Raw genomic sequence first — 17,146 nt, forward strand, 5'->3', positions numbered from 1 at the left:
AGAAAAAGATATTCCACAACAGACAAAGGCCAAAAACAGCAGACCGATTACTACAAAATGACACACAAACCCTATTTAACATACACAGAGCCTCCATAGAATATTCTGCTGACACATGTGTGCAAGTAGCCAGAGTAGTAGAAGGATTTCCTTACCTGAGGCAACAACAGTCTCATCCCAGTCCAAATCCGATTCGTCCCTCTTCAGGCGATTTGCTGTAAATCCAGAGCAAACTTGTACTCCAAATATAAAGGTGACACAACAGATGACCTGTGAGATAAAAGCATACATCACTGGCTGCATAGAACATCAATGGGTGCCAAGCAAGATAATATGGCAATAAACTATAAAATGGTAAAGGCATGCTGAAATCAAGCTCTCCTTTCATGTACTGTCATTTAAAACTATTTCCCTACCTGATATGCATGCAGGATGGTGGGCAGAATCATAGTGCAGAGCTTGCAGCTGCTGTGCTGTGACTGTAGCAGCTCCAAAGCATCTGCTCTGATTGCTGGGGGAGTCCAGGCTATTAGCTACAACTAATCCCACCTGGCTGAGTTGACAGGCTCATTTCATTTGTCCAGGGCTTGCTTTCATCATGTTTCACTCACAAATCACAGCCCTGGGTGTAGGAGGCAGCAGCAGCACCGCCACACTCCCCCCTCCAAACACACACTTCTCTCACACTTAGCCAATAACAGTTTACTTTTAACATGCTCCAGCACAGACAGGCAATGTGCTTTGTAGGGGCAAGCTTGGGGAGGGGGAGTAAGCCCACTTCCCTGGCAGCTCAAACATGAGACAAATAGAAAATAGCAGCAGAAAAATGGATTCTCAGGCTATTGCAGCAACAAAGCCGAGCATTATACAGTGTGTGGCGCTTTACGATTGCAATTCTGTAGGTAAGGTATACGTGCAATTTGCAACTACGCAAAAGTATTACAGATTAAAAAAATTAGTCATAAAGAAGGAGGTACATAGTAGCAAATACAAGGCTATAAACAGCAACACTTGTGACATTTGCAAGGAGGGATGGCAACCGTAAGAGCTTACAGTCTAAGGGCTTGTGTACATTAGGGGCGTTTTGTCTGTCTGGTTTTTTTTAGCGCTGGAGATTTTTAAAAATCGCCTTAAAAGCGCTTGCGCAATGTTAGCTTATGTGAGTGTCCTCACATAAGCAATGAGCTTTCTATCCAATCACAAACGCGGCTCCTGCACCATTTTCAGAGTGTTTGCGAATCAATAGAAAGGATAGGAAAAAAAAAAAATCGCTAAGCACTTTGAAAAGCGATTTCCCGAGCGCTTAAAGGGACTCCGAGCAGTGCAGAAACTATGGAAAGATGCACATCATTTTAAAGCTCTCTTTCTCCTCTTTCCAATGATATATAAACCACCACCCTACGTCTTTTAGTTTTCGCTATTATGATATGATATTATGATAGTTTTCGCTATTATGATATGATATTATGATAGTTTTCGCTATATGATATCCATCAAGCCATAGTTATATTGTATTACACAGGACGACACTTTCCCCAGTGTCAGCAGCTCCATTCTGCTGAATGCAGCTGCTGACTTTGACAAAAAGTCGCCCTGTGTAATACAATATAACTATGGCTTGATGGATATCATTTTAAAGCTCTCTTTCTCCTCTTTCTGACGACACCTACATCGTTGCCCTACGCCTTTTAGTTTTCTCTATTTTCGCGATCGAAATCGCGGCCGCGGCAATTTCAATCGCGAAAATAGCGAAAACTAAAAGGCGTAGGGTTGTGGTTTATATATCATTGGAAAGAGGAGAAAGAGAGCTTTAAAATGATGTGCATCTTTCCATAGTTTCTGCACTGCTCGGAGTCCCTTTAATACATTGTGTTTATTCATTTCCAGGGCAAAGAGTTCACTTCCTGAAAGGTACACAAAAGTGCTTTGAAAAGCGCTTTAGTAAGCTAAAATCGCTCTGAAAGTGCTTAGAAAAGTGCTTTCAAAATCGTTCAGCGCTTGCGATTTATAATGTGAACAAGGCCTAAGGGCTGATTCACACTGGAAAATCGTTGAAAGGTTCTTGAATAGGAGCAAACAAACAAAGCCAACCTATAATCAGTAATATAAGTGTAGCCATGTAGACACATGTATACTAATCAACCAAAGAAAAAAAGTGTCCATGACAATGTTCAGTAACCACTGTATGGTTCAAAAAATCATACCCTTTTATTAGGGACTTATCCCAAATACATAAAGACATTAAGGCTAGGTTTCCGTTGCTGCAAATCCGGGCCGATTCCTCACCCACGAATTCGGATAGATTTTAGCAGCCTATAGAAGTCTATGTAAGCCATCCGAATTTGTGACCGAGGAAAAATCTGAGGCCGTGCAGCATAATTCTGTGCGGGACTGTCCGAATCCCATAGCCGCGCATAGCGCAGCTAGAGGGATTCGGCTGAGAGAGGCAGCAGCTGTGCCGGCATCCTGTCTCGCAAGATGTATGCCGGCGCACAAGAGGAAACGTAGCCTAAAACCAGCAGCATCTGACCAATTATGTTCTATCTATCTATCTATCTATCTATCTATCTATCTATCTATCTATCTATCTATCTATCTATCTATCTATCTATCTATCTACGGTATCTCTCTATCTATCTATAGTGTGGAATGCATCTTAAACAGGATAAATATACCAATGAATCTCACCTACAAACAGTTCCCAGATGCAGGCAAGTGAATAATATAAGTAATAAATAGTTTGCAAGACGTGGAGTAAAGAAAAAGCCAAGATGGAGACTCTTTAGCTACCACCGCCACACTCTCTCACGCGTTCCGAAAACCAGTTTCTTCGTCAGTACCCACCTCTCAAATAGGTAACGAGTCTCCATCTTGGCTTTTTCATTACTCCACACACAAAAGTGAGCTGCAGCGGGGGAACAGAGGATCGTTTAGTACCTTCGCGGGCACAGGTCGGCTGCAGGGAGATGACAGAAGCCCCAGGTAAGTGAAACTTTTTTTTATAATCTCTTTAGGTCTTTACATTTCTTTTCTACTGGCAGTGCTGCAATCTGAAAATCGCATGGCACACATTTCTGCGGGTTCTGTAAACCGCAGGGGCATTGTGATTACCACTTTAATTTCGCCGCCTCCTTTCCACTACCATGTTTATCCAAGCACAATTGTACTGCCTGCTGCAGTTTTCCTGTTATTGCACTTCGGTAGTAGTCATGGGAGTGCATGAAAATGACATGGCAAGCAGTGTGCTATGCAATTTTCATGTAGTTTCACTATGGGGTGTGAAGACACGCCTCCTCATCAACCAAAAATCGCAATCACGCTGTACATAACAATCACACCAAAAATCACAGGGCAACACATTTGCAGTGGAAAAGGGCTCTGATGGCGCCCACTGGGCAGCCCCGGTCACATCGGCTCCCTTCCAATTTTGTGTTTCTTTTAGTCTCAGTCTAGTTCTTAGTTTTGTTTTTAGTCTTTAGTTTAGTTTTAGTGTCGGATAGTTGGATACTCACAGACAACCCGGATCACAACTACGAACCCTGCAGCCTCTCTCACCGCTACGACCAACGGCCTCCCACGTGTCTAGTCGCTGTGCGGCCTGCAGTCAATTCCACCGCTCCGACTCCAGTCAACTCCACCAAAGTTTGCCACCCGGAATCCCTGCTGGCTATCCCCACAGCTCCTGCTACGATCTGCTTCCGCCGCCGATCTGCCGCAACGAACCCGGACCTCCCACGTGGCCCGGCCTCCATCTCCAGACCTGCTGCTCCACCTAGTCTGCACACCTGAATCTGAATCCGTGCTGGCTATCCCCGCGGCTCCTGCTACAAACCGCCGCTCTGCCGAAACTGAACCGGACCTCCCACGTGGCCCAGGCCTCCATCTCTGTGACACTGCTGCTGCCGCCTCAGGCCCCAGCCTCCAGCTCCGTGCGAAAACCCAGCCTGCCTCAAGCTCTGATCCAGACTCTCCTCTGCGCACGGATTCCGCCTCCTACACTGCAGCCCCGCTCCTGCCACTCTGCAGCGCCGACCCAGCCTCTTCATCTCTGCCACACACCAAAAAGGGCTCAAGCTAGCTACTCCCGTAAGCAAACTTTACCCGACACCCCAGCACCCTCGCTTGCACCCTTGCTCTCCCTATCTGCACACTGGGATCCGAACTCTGTGCCTAGCACCCTTGCCTGCCATCCCAGGACATTGGAGCCTCAGGGGGGGCCCCCACCTGCTCTGTACTCCTTGCTGGACCTGCTTTTCCAGCTGCCTGCCACAGTGTGTATACTCTGCCTGTTACCTGTGCCCCATCTGCTCTGCACACCTTGCTGGTCCTGCTTTACCCAATCTGCTCTGTACACCTTGCTCGTCCTGTTTTACTAGCTGCCTGCCACAGTGACCACGGACTCTGACTGCTATTGCCTGTTACCTGCACGTGCCCCATCTGCTCTGCACACCTCGCTGGCCCTGATTTACCAACTGCCCTCCACAGTGACTTTTTGCCTGTTACCTGACTGTTATTGCCTGGTACCTGCACAAGCCATCCTATTGCTCCATATACCATAGCAGCTCCATGGCGCTGAAGCGGCCGCACTCCCCAAGCACGGCGCGCATTACCACGCACACCAGAGAGGAACTCCTGCTATAGGAGGCCTGCAGTGCTGCGTCCCATGCATCCCTGGGGGACACAGTCTGGGCACACATCGGGCTACTTACCAGGAGGGCCAGGTGGGCCAGAAGGACATACCACCCCAGGGGCAAGAGAGCAGGAGTACAAGTGAAGCTTAAAAGCAAGGGCCTGCGTTCACCCATCCCAGCCATTCTCCTGGCTAACGTCTGCTCCCTCCCAAACAAGCTTGAACTACTCATACTACTAGGACGCAATCGTTCAATGGGCGCAAACACCCCAGTCCTTTGCTTCACTGAGACGTGGCTAAATGACACCGTCCCGGACAACTCCCTCCAGCTACCTGGCTTCAACAACTTCCGCGCAGACCGTGACAGCGCACTCTCCGGGAAACAGAGGGGGGGGGGGGTGGCATCTGCTTCTATATCAAGGCCACCTGGTGCACGAACACGTCCATCATGGATAGACACTGCTCCCCAGACATCGAGCTCCTACTCAAACTGCAAACCTCAATATTCACCAAGAGAATTCTCCTCCTACGTTCTTGTAGGAGTATATATCCCCCCCCAGTGCCAACACCAAGATCGCTCAGCGTACAATCAGCGACACCATCTCGAGGTGGCATAATAACCAAAAGACAAGAACATCTGTATGGGCAAATAATCAATAATAATAAGCAAGAATTAATGCTTGCATAATCTTTATTAAACACACTGAAAAAAGATAAAAACAATTAAAATTGGGTGGCACCCATTGGAGGACACTGATACAATCAATCAAAAAAGTTGTTGCACCAAATACAATGTACAAAGTGCAGATAATGTACTAAACAGAAATAACAAATGAATCAAAGCTGACACTTGAGTACCAATAATACAAAATTGCAATGACAAGATGGAAAAATTATAATGGAAACAGACAGCAAAACCAGTATCTGGGCATATAGAGACCTCTATAGAAATGTATCACAATGCTGGTTTCCCGCATGGAATAATAATAATAACATTATTCCATTATACCAGTACTCAAAAAAACAGATTGTTACGGATCTCAACAACTACAGACCCGTGGCCCTTACCTCAACTGTCATGAAGATCCTTGAAAAACTGGTCCTTACCCATCTGAAAAACTCCACCAACGCTCTCCTAGATCCACTTCAATTTGCATACAGGGCAAACAGGTCCATAGAGGATGCCATCAACATCAACCTGGCATACATTATGGAACATCTGGCCAGACCCAACACCTACGCCAGGATCCTATTCCTAGACTTTAGCTCTGCCTTCAATACGATCTGCCCGAACATCCTGTACAACAACTTAGCGAAACTTGGGCTTGACGGAAATCTCTGCACCTGGATCAAGGACTTCCTCACAAACAGGACGCAACAGGTTAAACTTGGCAGCTGCCTCTCCCAAATGAGGACCACAAGTACTGCCGCCCCCCAAGGCTGTGTACCGTCTCCAATCCTGTTTTCCCTGTATACAAACAGATGTACCTCAACGGCTGACTGCCTTAAGGTAATTAAATTTGCGGATGACACCACCATCCTTGGTCTCATCAGTGGAGGGGACGAATGCACCTACCGCAGTGAGATTGAGCGAATCTGCTACTGGTGTAAGGACAACATGCTTGTCCTAAATGCTGCAAAGACCGTCGAGTTGGTTATCGACTTCAGGAAAAGTCCACCCCCACTCAGCCCGGTATTCATCGAAGGCACTGAAGTCACCAGAGTATCAAGTGTTCGGTTTCTGGGTACCACCATCACCAACGACCTGAGATGGAGTGAGAACACCACTAAATGCCAAAAGAAGGCGCAGCAACGGCTGTTCTTCCTAAGACAACTCAGGAAGTTTGGTATGCCGCAGGAGCTGCTGTCTAGCTTCTACACTGCCACCATCGAGTCAATCCTGTGCTCATCCATCATCATTTGGTATGGGGGAGCCACCACGAGTGACAGGTACAGACTACAAAGAGTAATCAATGCAGTGGAAAGAATCATTGGTTCACCCCTGCCACCTCTGGACCTCCTCCACGCATCCAGACTGAGAACAAGGGCTTACAGGATCACGAATGACCCGCACCATCCCGGCAGCCGCTTCTTCAGCCGCATGCGCTCAGACCATCGCTACAGGGCTATTTCCACCAAAACCTCCAGGCACAGGAACTCTTTTTTCCCCCAAGCAGTGCGCCTTCTGAACTCAAGTCACACACACAGGAAAACTAAATAGCACATCTGTGACCCAGGCCTAAATTAATGTTTACCTATTCTGTGGTTACCACATGTAACGTGCACCGCAATACTTGTCTGCACATGTTTTTTCTTTTGCACTACCTGGTTTTTATCTTATGTCTTTGTCTGTTCGTCATTGCATGTTTTTTGCACTACTATGCTTCTAATGCCTTTGTACTATGCTTTAATGCCGATGTGTACCACAAACAATTCCGAGGGTGGCAACTGCTGCACTTGGCGAAATAAATCTGATTCTGATTTATTTTGCTATGCGATCGCTATACAGTACTTAAGTAGGGTGTTCAATGAAACGTCATTAATTTTGAGTTGATGCAGGATTAACAAATTTTGTATGCAAATATATGCACTTGAAAATAAACCAAATTCCACTAGAGAGATTAGATTAGATCATTTTATGCTGCAAATTTGGAATTTGTGATTCTGACAGACCCAACTCTGAGATGCGTACAATCTACATGCAAGCTGGAGTTGTTATCTTATCTCTATAGGCACTGGAAGAAAACCAATAAGGAACTGGCTGCTGACAAATGAAGCTGCCAGGTAATCAATCTTTAGCTTTCAGAATCTGAATAGCTCTGTCCAATATTTCAGTCCGCAAAAAAATAAATTAATCAAATTTCACTCCACATTTCCTCACAGATGCTAGATGACATGTCCTAGGTCAGGTTGGATTCCTTTTAGGGCCCGTTTCCACTATCGCGGAAACGGCCGCGAATCCGCAGTTTCCCCGCAGGCAAATCGCGCGGGGAAACTCTGCCATAGGGGATAACGGCGCCGCCGGCCGAATCGCTTGCAGTAGCGATTCGGCCGGAACCCCCTACAGAAATCGCGCCGGAGGCTGCGATTCCCATAGCCGTACATGGCATGGCTCATAGGATTCGCCTGCGATCCCGCCCACCCGCTCAGTGCCGGCGTGCGTCTACGAGACGCACGCCGCACTAGTGGAAACGAGCCCTTAAAGATAAGAGCTTTAAGAATCTGAATGATGGCGAGTGCCAAATTAATTGTGGAAGGGAGTTTCAAAGAAGAGGAAAGCTTGGGAGAAGTCCTGAAATTGATGTAGGTGGTGGTTATAAGGGAGAGGAGAAGTTCATTTACAAAGCGGAAATTACCTTATGTGGGGTATATGGAGATGTTGTACCCAACCTGGAAACACTAGATCAGTTTTGCTTGCTTTTCACAGCCATGCAAATGTGCCATTTACCAGCAAGCAGACAGTTTCAAAGCAAATGTTTGCTTGTTGTTTGTTAGCTATTGACCATTTGTGACCTTGTTAGTAAATTACCTCCTACAGTGATAGGGGGTTGATCTACGAAGTTTGGAGAACTGAGGAACCCAAGTGATCCATGAAACATGGAATTGAATGTTCTCTGAAATTACCTGGTAAATATTTGCAGCTCTCACCTGCAGGGCTGGGGAGTCAGAGCAATTTTGGTTACCTGGAGTCGGAGGTTTCATACACTGAGGAGTCTTAGTCGGATGTTTTCTGCACTAACTCAACAGCCCTGGAAAGTTTTAGACTAAGGAGTTGGAGTCTGAGTAATTTTGGGTAACTGGAGTCAGAGTCAGTGGTTTCATAAGTCAGTCAGGGTCATATTGGACTATAGGGGGATAGTAAAAGGATTAGTAAAATGAAAAGTTTTGTCGTAGCTCCCAACTGTTCCTCCTGTGGAGGAACCATCCTTTTTCTTTCTCCTCAGCTGCCGTTACAAGGGTGTGCCCACACTGCGTCACACTTAAAGGACACCCAAGGCGAAAACAAACGATTGTATTGGTCTTCCTTTTCCTAAAAATGGCTTTTTAAGATATTCCACAGTTTTATTTTATGTTTAAATTACTTTTTACATTTTAACTGTTTTGTTGTTTTTGCTCAATGACACACTGATTGAAGTATGCCAGAGCTAAAATCTATGAACCACTGACCCTTTTTTTTAATCTCTCTCCTGCTCTCAGAAGCCATTTTCCGCTCACACTGCAGTCTGACCCAGTCATGACTCAGACAGGAACTGCCACTTACATACCTGATGTTCTAACTCTTTCAGGCAGAGAAAGAAAGGAAAAAAAATACAGCATAGTTATTGGTGTTCTAGGCACTGTACATACACATGTCTATCTCATCATGTCACTTCGGGTATTCTTTGATCTATTTCTGGATAAAGCACAGTATACTGCTGCAAATCCGGTAGATTATAACGGGCACACAGAACTGCCCTTATGCCGGTTTATAACTACAAATAACACATTAATTCCTTGGTATATGTGACACTTGCCCCAGCATACTGTATTGAGTGAGATTCCTGCGTTTACAGCACTCTGCAAATTCATTTTCCACCTTCACTTGCAGCAAAATCTATTATAAAATCAGGAACACTTGTGCTGTGCGATAAAAGGCAAGAAGCTGTCAAATTAAAAATTACAGGAAAAGTGAAAATGGAAATGCAAACTAACATGAACAATGTGCGATTCCCGAGCGGGCCACTCAAAACAATGGGTAGTGTGGCGGAGCATGTTTTGTTGCGTGTGAATCCATCAAGTGTGCTCCCTGCATAGTTGGTATTTGAATCGCTAGGGATTGGATAGTGTACTGGTTAAGACCTCCACCTCTGACACAGAAGACCAGGGTTTCAATCTTGTCTTTACCTGTTCAGTAAGCCAGCACCTATTCAGTAAGGAGACCTTGGGCAAGACTCCCTAACACTGCTACTGCCTATAGAGTGCGCGTTAGTGGCTTCAGCTCTGGTGTGGAGTCTGCCAGGTGAAAAGCACAATATAAAATGTTCTGTGCCCTCTTGATTGTTTTGGGCGGCAGTTCAGGAACCAGCACTGTACAGAAACGCTGCCTGGCTCCTGGTTAATCAGCATGTGGTGTTCTATAGAGAGGGCTAGGGGGTGAAGCTGCACAAAAGGAAATTCCGAATGAAGTTCCAGCACAAATAATACCAGTCAGCCAAGAATGCTCTGTCGCTTTAGATAGATAGTACGGAAACCAGTGATGCCAGAGGACACCGATGCACACTTTGCATTGCAGTACTCTCCCCGCTGCATTGGCCATTAAAGTCAATGTGACGTGCAACACTGGCCTCAATGCGATGCAGCGGAAGTGCTCCCGGCACCGCAGAAGTAACGCAGAACCTACAGTGCACTACCCTGCAACTCCCGAAAGTGCACCAGAGCTCGTGTATCCATTTTTTTCTGTTCGGTCACACCGCGGGTATACCCTGTAGTTCAACTTTTTGGGTGCAGTGCAATGGTTTTCTGAACCGCACCACACTACTATAAAAGGACCCTGAAAAACAAAAGTCGAAAAATGTATTTTTTTTTGTAAAAAAAAATATAATATAATATTTCAGCGATCAATAGCAAACAATTTTCAGCTTGAATATGTGGATATAAAACAAACATTCCAGAGTGCTTCTTAAACAAGCTGGCTGATAGAAGACGCTATGGTTTGCCGCTAGGCAACTGATTTTTCCAGCGTGTTAAAAGTGAGCAGCAAAAGCCCCCTGACCTGTCAACTAATTACTCCTGCAACAAGGTGGGAATACCTGGACAGGCTCATAGCAACCAAAATGCTAACAGAGTACACAGAGCACTGTTGCCAAAACAGAAAAGAGCAATCAGATGTTACGGTTTTGGAAATTCCTGGCTGGCTCCAGATTGAAAGGGAAAGATCATTTTTCATAACAGTCAGTTGCATAAGGACTTGTGCAACTATTTATGGATTTTCTTTTTCGAAAAAAACTGGTCTTCGTTAGGTGAATTGGTTGCAAAATGGAAATGTACCTGCACAGAAACTCGACCGGTACAGCCACTGCTGAGAATCTAGCATGTGTACTACTGTCCAGGTGTCTCAGACAGTGATCATCATGGCGGATCGACTCAGCCAAGCGCAATGTCCTCCCCCACGCCCCATGACGTCACTCCTGCGCCACTGACACATTGCTCCCCCCCTACATGGCAACAGAAGACATTAAATCTATACAACCTTAGCCCTGCAATGTTGTCCGAGGGTGTCTTGTCCTGATCTTCGTTAGGCAAAGTGCCACATATACAAGGTTTAAGGCTCCTTTAACCACCACCCGACCGCCTAACGCTGATGGGAAGTGGGAGCATGCCAGGCACAGGACCGCCTACGCCGACTGGCATCATCGCGGTTGTTGCCAGATTAGCAGCGAACAAGCGCTCATTCAAGTGCCCGTTCCCTGCACTACACAGAGGGGGCAACCGTGATCTGCCTGCCAGCAGAGATCAGGGCTGGCAGGCTGGTACAACCTTAAAAAAATGCAATTGTTTGTGTACAGCGCTGCAATCTAGTGCAGCGATGTACAAGGGACAGCCCTGTCACTTCCCTTTGAAGGGAGCTGATGCCTATGTATGTGTAGTATATTGTATGGATCGCAGTCTAGGGCCAATTTAGGGAAGGAAAGGGGAAGGGAGGGGGGATACATCCCAAAAAAAAAAAAAAAGACAGTAGCAGCAGCAGAGACCTCCAAAAAGACAGCTCTATTAGTGAGAAGAAAAGGAGGTAAGATTCATTTGGCTGGTAAGTTGTTTAGCCAAGCAATAAACTGTTAAATATGTAGAGTGCTGAATAGAAAAAAAAATTGCCTGGTCACTAGGGAGGTATAAACCTGTGGTCCTCAAGAGCAGGGCTGTGGAGTCGGAGTCGGAGCAGTTTTGGTTTTGGATACCTGTAGTCAGAGTTGGAGTCGTGGTTTCATAAAATGAGGAGTCAGAGTCAGGTGATTTTTGTACAAAATCCACAGCTCTGGTAAGTATTAGACTATTGGTGCCCATACATGGTACAATTTTTTCTTTCCATTAGATAATTTTGTTCGATTATTCCGTTGGATTGAATATACATATTTTCCCACATGCCTGATCGGATTTTTATTGAAAAAAAAAACGGGATAATTGTTTGTTTTCCTGATTAAAAAAAAAAAAATTTGTCAATAAACGAGAAAATCAAACTTTTTATTGTACCGTGTATGGGCACCTTAAGGTGTCGGGGAGTGAGTAATTTTGGGTACCTGGAGTCGGAGTTGGTGGTTTCATAAACTAAGGAGCCGGAGACGGATGATTTTTGTACCGACTCCCCAGGCTTGTGTAAGACGTTAACATATTTATAGATGCCCACATACACAGCAGACAATGTAAGAAGGACCCATCTTTTTAAATGATTCCTTTCATGCTTGCTCTAGTGCAGCACAACCCTCTGCTGTGTGCTCTTTTCCACAGGGCACACATCTGCCAATAAATCACAACTATGAATGGCAGCCGTGTTGCATCAGAAAGACTGTGGGTTGCGTATAACATAACACCACGCATACATCGCGCAAGAGGCGTGACTTCTGGAACTATCAAGGGTTACAGGCAGTACTTCAGTGCCAGGTCGGAGGTCCAAAATTTTACTTTACATTAGGTTCCTGAAGTGTACCTTATACAAGGCCCACAAATAGTTTAGAATTTTTCAATGGTGACCCCTTTACAATCTGTTCCTTACAAATAAGAGTAGATAAATATTACCTACATAAAAACAAAACACATGGGTAGATATAAACGGATTAATGATGCAAAATAAGACAACACATTTCACGGGTGCTAGCCTGCTTTCTCAGGTCAATAACAAGTGCCTAAGTTTTGCAGCAGTCACGGGTGTGGGCACCTAAAAGATATCTACTCATGTGGTTTGTTCTTTTATGGAGGTAAGATTTATCTACTTCTATACAATATAATTTAAAGATCAAAATATATCTTTGGGCGCCTCCGATAGTTCTTTTTAGTGCCACCCTTCGGGGGTTGAGTATCGGACACTTCAAGTCACAATAACCCAAGTAGAGTGATCGACCAGTACCTGCACAGCAGACCTGGGTTACAGAGCGGGAACGGTTTATTTCCCGTAGGCTTTGTCAGTGGTTGCAGGAGTGCAACCCACCCTTGTGAGTATAAATCACTACACTATCCTCGACCATATATCCTAGCGATACTGCACCATTGGGCTCCTGGTCTCTCTCAATGCAGAATCTTGGCGGTTAGAAGTTTGGAAGTTAAACCACAAGGAATCACCTCGAATCTGTCCCTGGCAGAGCTTGTTTTTATTTATAAAGAAGATCCTTGAGAAACTGAATTCGAGACGCACAGAACTGTAAACACTCTCTTATGACATTACATTTTTGACAGCTTATCACAAATGCTGACGCCACTTACAAGATTTCTGTCATAAAGCTAACAGATTTTATCGGCTGACACACAATGGAAAAGTGGGCTGCGCTCCATGTGATTCATGGTCGCTGGGAACAGAACATGATTATTAGTCACACACACTGTATCAGAGCTCAGGGGGATCAGATGGAGAAGTGTGCTGTGCCTTGGTGTAAGTGACGGAGGGAATCTCCTTGCTCCAGGGCAGAACAAGTTAAGTGGTATGTTCTGGACAAGCGTAGACAGCTGAGCTGAATCTGATCCCCTCTGGGGCTTTTCACTGAGGTTGTGGGAGTTGTACCGTCATTAGTATTCATATTGCTTCCTTGGTAGCACGGGTGGTCAAAGGCTTCATGAGAAATAAGGTACAATCCATGGACTCAGTTCACTAAGAGCTGTTCGGTAAAAAGTAGAAGTCCAACCAGCTGTGGAGTAAGTCTAAGCAGCAAGTTGTATTCTGCTGCATTGATGTTCTCCCACTTGTGGCCAGATTTTTCAAGTACGTAGCAAATCATAATCGAAATTTAAATTAGAATTAGACAACTTGCCTATGCCACCGCCGTAGCCGATGAGCTCCACTCATGTTCCACGACACTCCAATGCTTCCTTCTTTCGGGTTGAAGGAGAAAGCATAGGATTGACATAGAACGGAAATGGAGCTCATCGGCTAAGGCAGCGTGGGTAACTTAACCTCCACAGTCGGATACAATCCGCTTCCTATTCCACCTTCAATATCCCATTCATGGCCAATGGCATAACCTCAAATAAAAACCTCTTGTAGCGTTATACTGTTAAACCATTGAATAGTATAAAAGGGTATTGCACTCACATAAAAGGACTTGTAAACAACATAGAGATTTATGTACAGGCTCTCACCCAATCAGGTGGCCTCAGCTGGCTCTTCTCAATGTGCTGTCATGGCAGTGTGTGGTCAGCTGCCATGCACACAGCCTCTATCTCACCGCTTACCACTACAACTCGCTCTGCACGATGTCAGCCCTGCAACGTTGCCTGAGAGACTTGGGTTCCAATCCCCACTGGATGACATGCCTTGTACGCATGCACAAGGTTTTGTTGAATCAGGGGTACAGAAGAATCTCATAACTCTTATATGGTAAACTTCTGGCTTTAGTAAACTCAGTCCTCAGGCCCCGACCATGCACCTGTGTAAATCATACAATGTATGACCAATTCTGATATAGTAAACTACTTGACCAGGTCCCTTTAAGTTTTTTTTATAAATGGATTCTACTGTACTTAAAATTCATGACAGTGCATCAGCTATGGAAAGTTTTTAGGTTGCAAAAAGTGAAATCAGATAAAAGTAAATTAGCAAAAGGGTTTTAAAGGGATACTGTAAGGGATCGGGGGAAAGGGAGTTGAAGTTACCCGGGGCTTCTAATGGTCCCTCACAGACATCCTGTGCCTGCGCAGCCACTCACCGATGCTCCGGCCCCACCTCCGGTTCACTTCTGGAATTTCAGACTTTAAAGTCTGAAAACCACTTCGCCTGCGCTGCTGTGTCCTCGCTTTCCCTGATGTCACCAGGAGCGCACTGCGCAGGCACAGACCATACTTGGCCTGCGCAGTACACTCCTGGTGCCATCAGCGGGAGTGAGGACACGGCAACGCAGGAGCAGTGGTTTTCAGACTTTAAAGTCTGAAATTCCAGAAGTGAACCGGAGGCGGGGCCAGAGCATCAGTGAGTGGCTGCACGGGCACAGGATGTCTGCGGGGGACCATCAGAAGCCCCGGGTAACTTAAATTCATTTTCCCCCGACCCCCCTACAGTGTCCCTTTAAGTTAATTAAAAGCATAAGGGAGCGTTTGAAAAGCATTTATGCACAATTAAGCACTTCAAGAGATACTTGCTATGACGTTACCCATACCAGGAGGTCTAGCATGTGCTATAATCATGTACTGGTTTAGAATATGAACAGCTATGAATCTGTAATAAGAGTCAGGAGGACTCCTAGTGAGCGCAAATATAACTGCAGTTACCAGAGGAAGCTTTTTAGCTTATTGAAGGAAACTTCCCTTAGGACAGTTGGATTTAGTAGAGAAGGATTGTGGGATACATGGCAAACCAACCATCCTCACAAGTTTGCCTCAGGCAGTGAGAAGTCTAGAACTGGCCCTGTGTGCAAATTACTACTACTTTCCCTAACCCAGGAAAACCATGTAAATGATTAATGCCCTGGAAGCCTAGATGAGCCCCTCTCAGGGGCGTCTCACCCACCAGGCAAGTATAGGCGGTTGCCTGGGGCGCCATGAGGTGGTGAGGCGCCATGAGGTGGTGAGGCGCATTCCCCCGCCTCTGCTACCGTGACCATGTTTTTTTTTTTCATATTATATTACCTTCCGACTCAGTCCCCGGTGCTCGGCACGCTACCATGTGCTCAGCAGTGCCACCACCTCCACTTCTCCCCAGCCAATAGAGCAATCAATACTGCTCTTCTCTGCCAGGCTCCTTCTTTAAAGCCGTGCCCCTTCTTCTCAGTAGCCACACAGGTAAAGTGTTTACCTCGTGTGGCCCAGCCTTTAACTCCGCCCCACGCCAGTCAAACCAGGAGCCAGCGGCCAGCCAGCTTATGCCCCCGACAGTCTGACCCCCCACCTGTGTCACTGGCTGCACACAGACACTGGAGCGAGACAGCCAGGGGACAGATGCAGTCACAGAGAGAAGAATGTGATGTGTCCGTGTTGGAGCCCCGCCCCCGCACAAGACAGCAACACAGCCCGGGAGAAGGGAAGTTTCTGCTCCAGAGTAGTGATGGGAATACCGGCTCTTTTCAGAGAATCGGCTCTTCTGAATCGGCTCCCATTAAAGAGCCGGCTCTTACGGCTCTGAATCTGCTCTTCATTAAATATCACTAAACACCACTCAGAATCGGAGTAAAAGCCCCGCCCCTGTCTCCATGACAATTCCAGACTGCTTCTCTGACTGGGGCAATCCCTCCTTCTACTGCTCTGCTCCGCCCCATACACTCCTGTGGGGCGGCTGAGGCATCGGCTCTTTCAAAACTGAGAACCGGCTCTTGTCGTTCGCAGCAAAGAGCCGACTCTTAGAGCCGGCTCGTTCGCGAACGACCCATCACTACTCCAGAGATGATAAGCTGCATGCACAGGCAGAAGAGAAGGTATGCAGGCAGGCTGCTAAGAACACTTCCTGTCCTGTGTGCAGACTCCCAGTACTGTTATAACTGCTAGAATGTGCCCTGCTCTTTTGATACTAGAGTTTTCTTTGAAAGCTGGTTAGGCTGTAGGCTGGTAAAGCTGTAAACCTGTGCTTTAGTGCTGTGCTGTCTCTCCCTCTCTTTCTCTGCCCCCTCTTCCATCTAATGCTGTCTCTACCCCTCTCTGTTCCTCTGCACTCTCTTCCATCTTATGCTGTCTCTCCCTCCCCCTCTCTGTTCCTCTACCCCTCTCTTACATCTTATGCTGCCTCTCCCTCTCTACTCTTTCCCTCTGCTCGGATTACGTGTATTTTCTGGTGAAACGCTTCCGCATTACGATTATTTTCTGACAACGCTGCCCCATTACAATTATTTTCTGGTGAAACGCTGCTGCCCTATGATTAATTTTTGGTGAAATGCTGCTGCAATAAGTGTATTTTCTGGTGAAACGCTGACACCTTACGAATATTTTCCGGTGAACTGCTGCTGCTATAAGTGTATTTTCTGGTGAACACTGCCACATTACGATTATTTTCTGGTGAATTACGATTCTGAATTACGATAATTACTATTATTTTCTGATGAAACACTGCCGCATTATGATTATTTTCTGGTGAAACGATGCTGCATTATGATTATTTTCCTGGGGGGGAGGGGCTGGGGGGGGGGGGCGCCACAGGTTTTCTCGCCTGGAGTGACAAAATGACTAGAGGCACCCCTGGCCCCTCTGGTGCAAAAAATGCACCCAAACCTAGCATAATCATACTCACGTAAACCACTATTCCCTCCATGAAAAAAACACACAAACAAAAACTAAAAATCTAGCATCAATAAATACTGTAGCCCCCCAACCTAGTCCAACCACTTTTGGCTGGGAACCATTTAGCATGTGTAC

The 17,146-nt window shown here is 46.0% G+C and overlaps 1 protein-coding gene across 6 annotated transcripts in view; it reads right to left on the bottom strand.

Annotated features, from left to right (window-relative positions):
- ENPP2 (ectonucleotide pyrophosphatase/phosphodiesterase 2) overlaps nt 1-17,146 on the bottom strand; it is a 201,861-nt gene that overhangs the window by 154,349 nt on the left and 30,366 nt on the right. For 5 of the 6 annotated variants that reach the window (XM_068237970.1, XM_068237969.1, XM_068237968.1 and 2 more), the window contains exon 2: nt 156-270. In XM_068237970.1, coding sequence (XP_068094071.1) covers nt 156-270 — 115 coding nt within the window. Of the gene's footprint in view, nt 1-155; nt 271-416; nt 521-17,146 lie in introns of those variants that run through there. The other variant, XM_068237966.1, reaches the window with a different exon arrangement.

Source organism: Hyperolius riggenbachi, chromosome 5 (genome assembly GCF_040937935.1).
Source record: "Hyperolius riggenbachi isolate aHypRig1 chromosome 5, aHypRig1.pri, whole genome shotgun sequence".
Classification (NCBI taxonomy): domain Eukaryota; kingdom Metazoa; phylum Chordata; class Amphibia; order Anura; family Hyperoliidae; genus Hyperolius; species Hyperolius riggenbachi.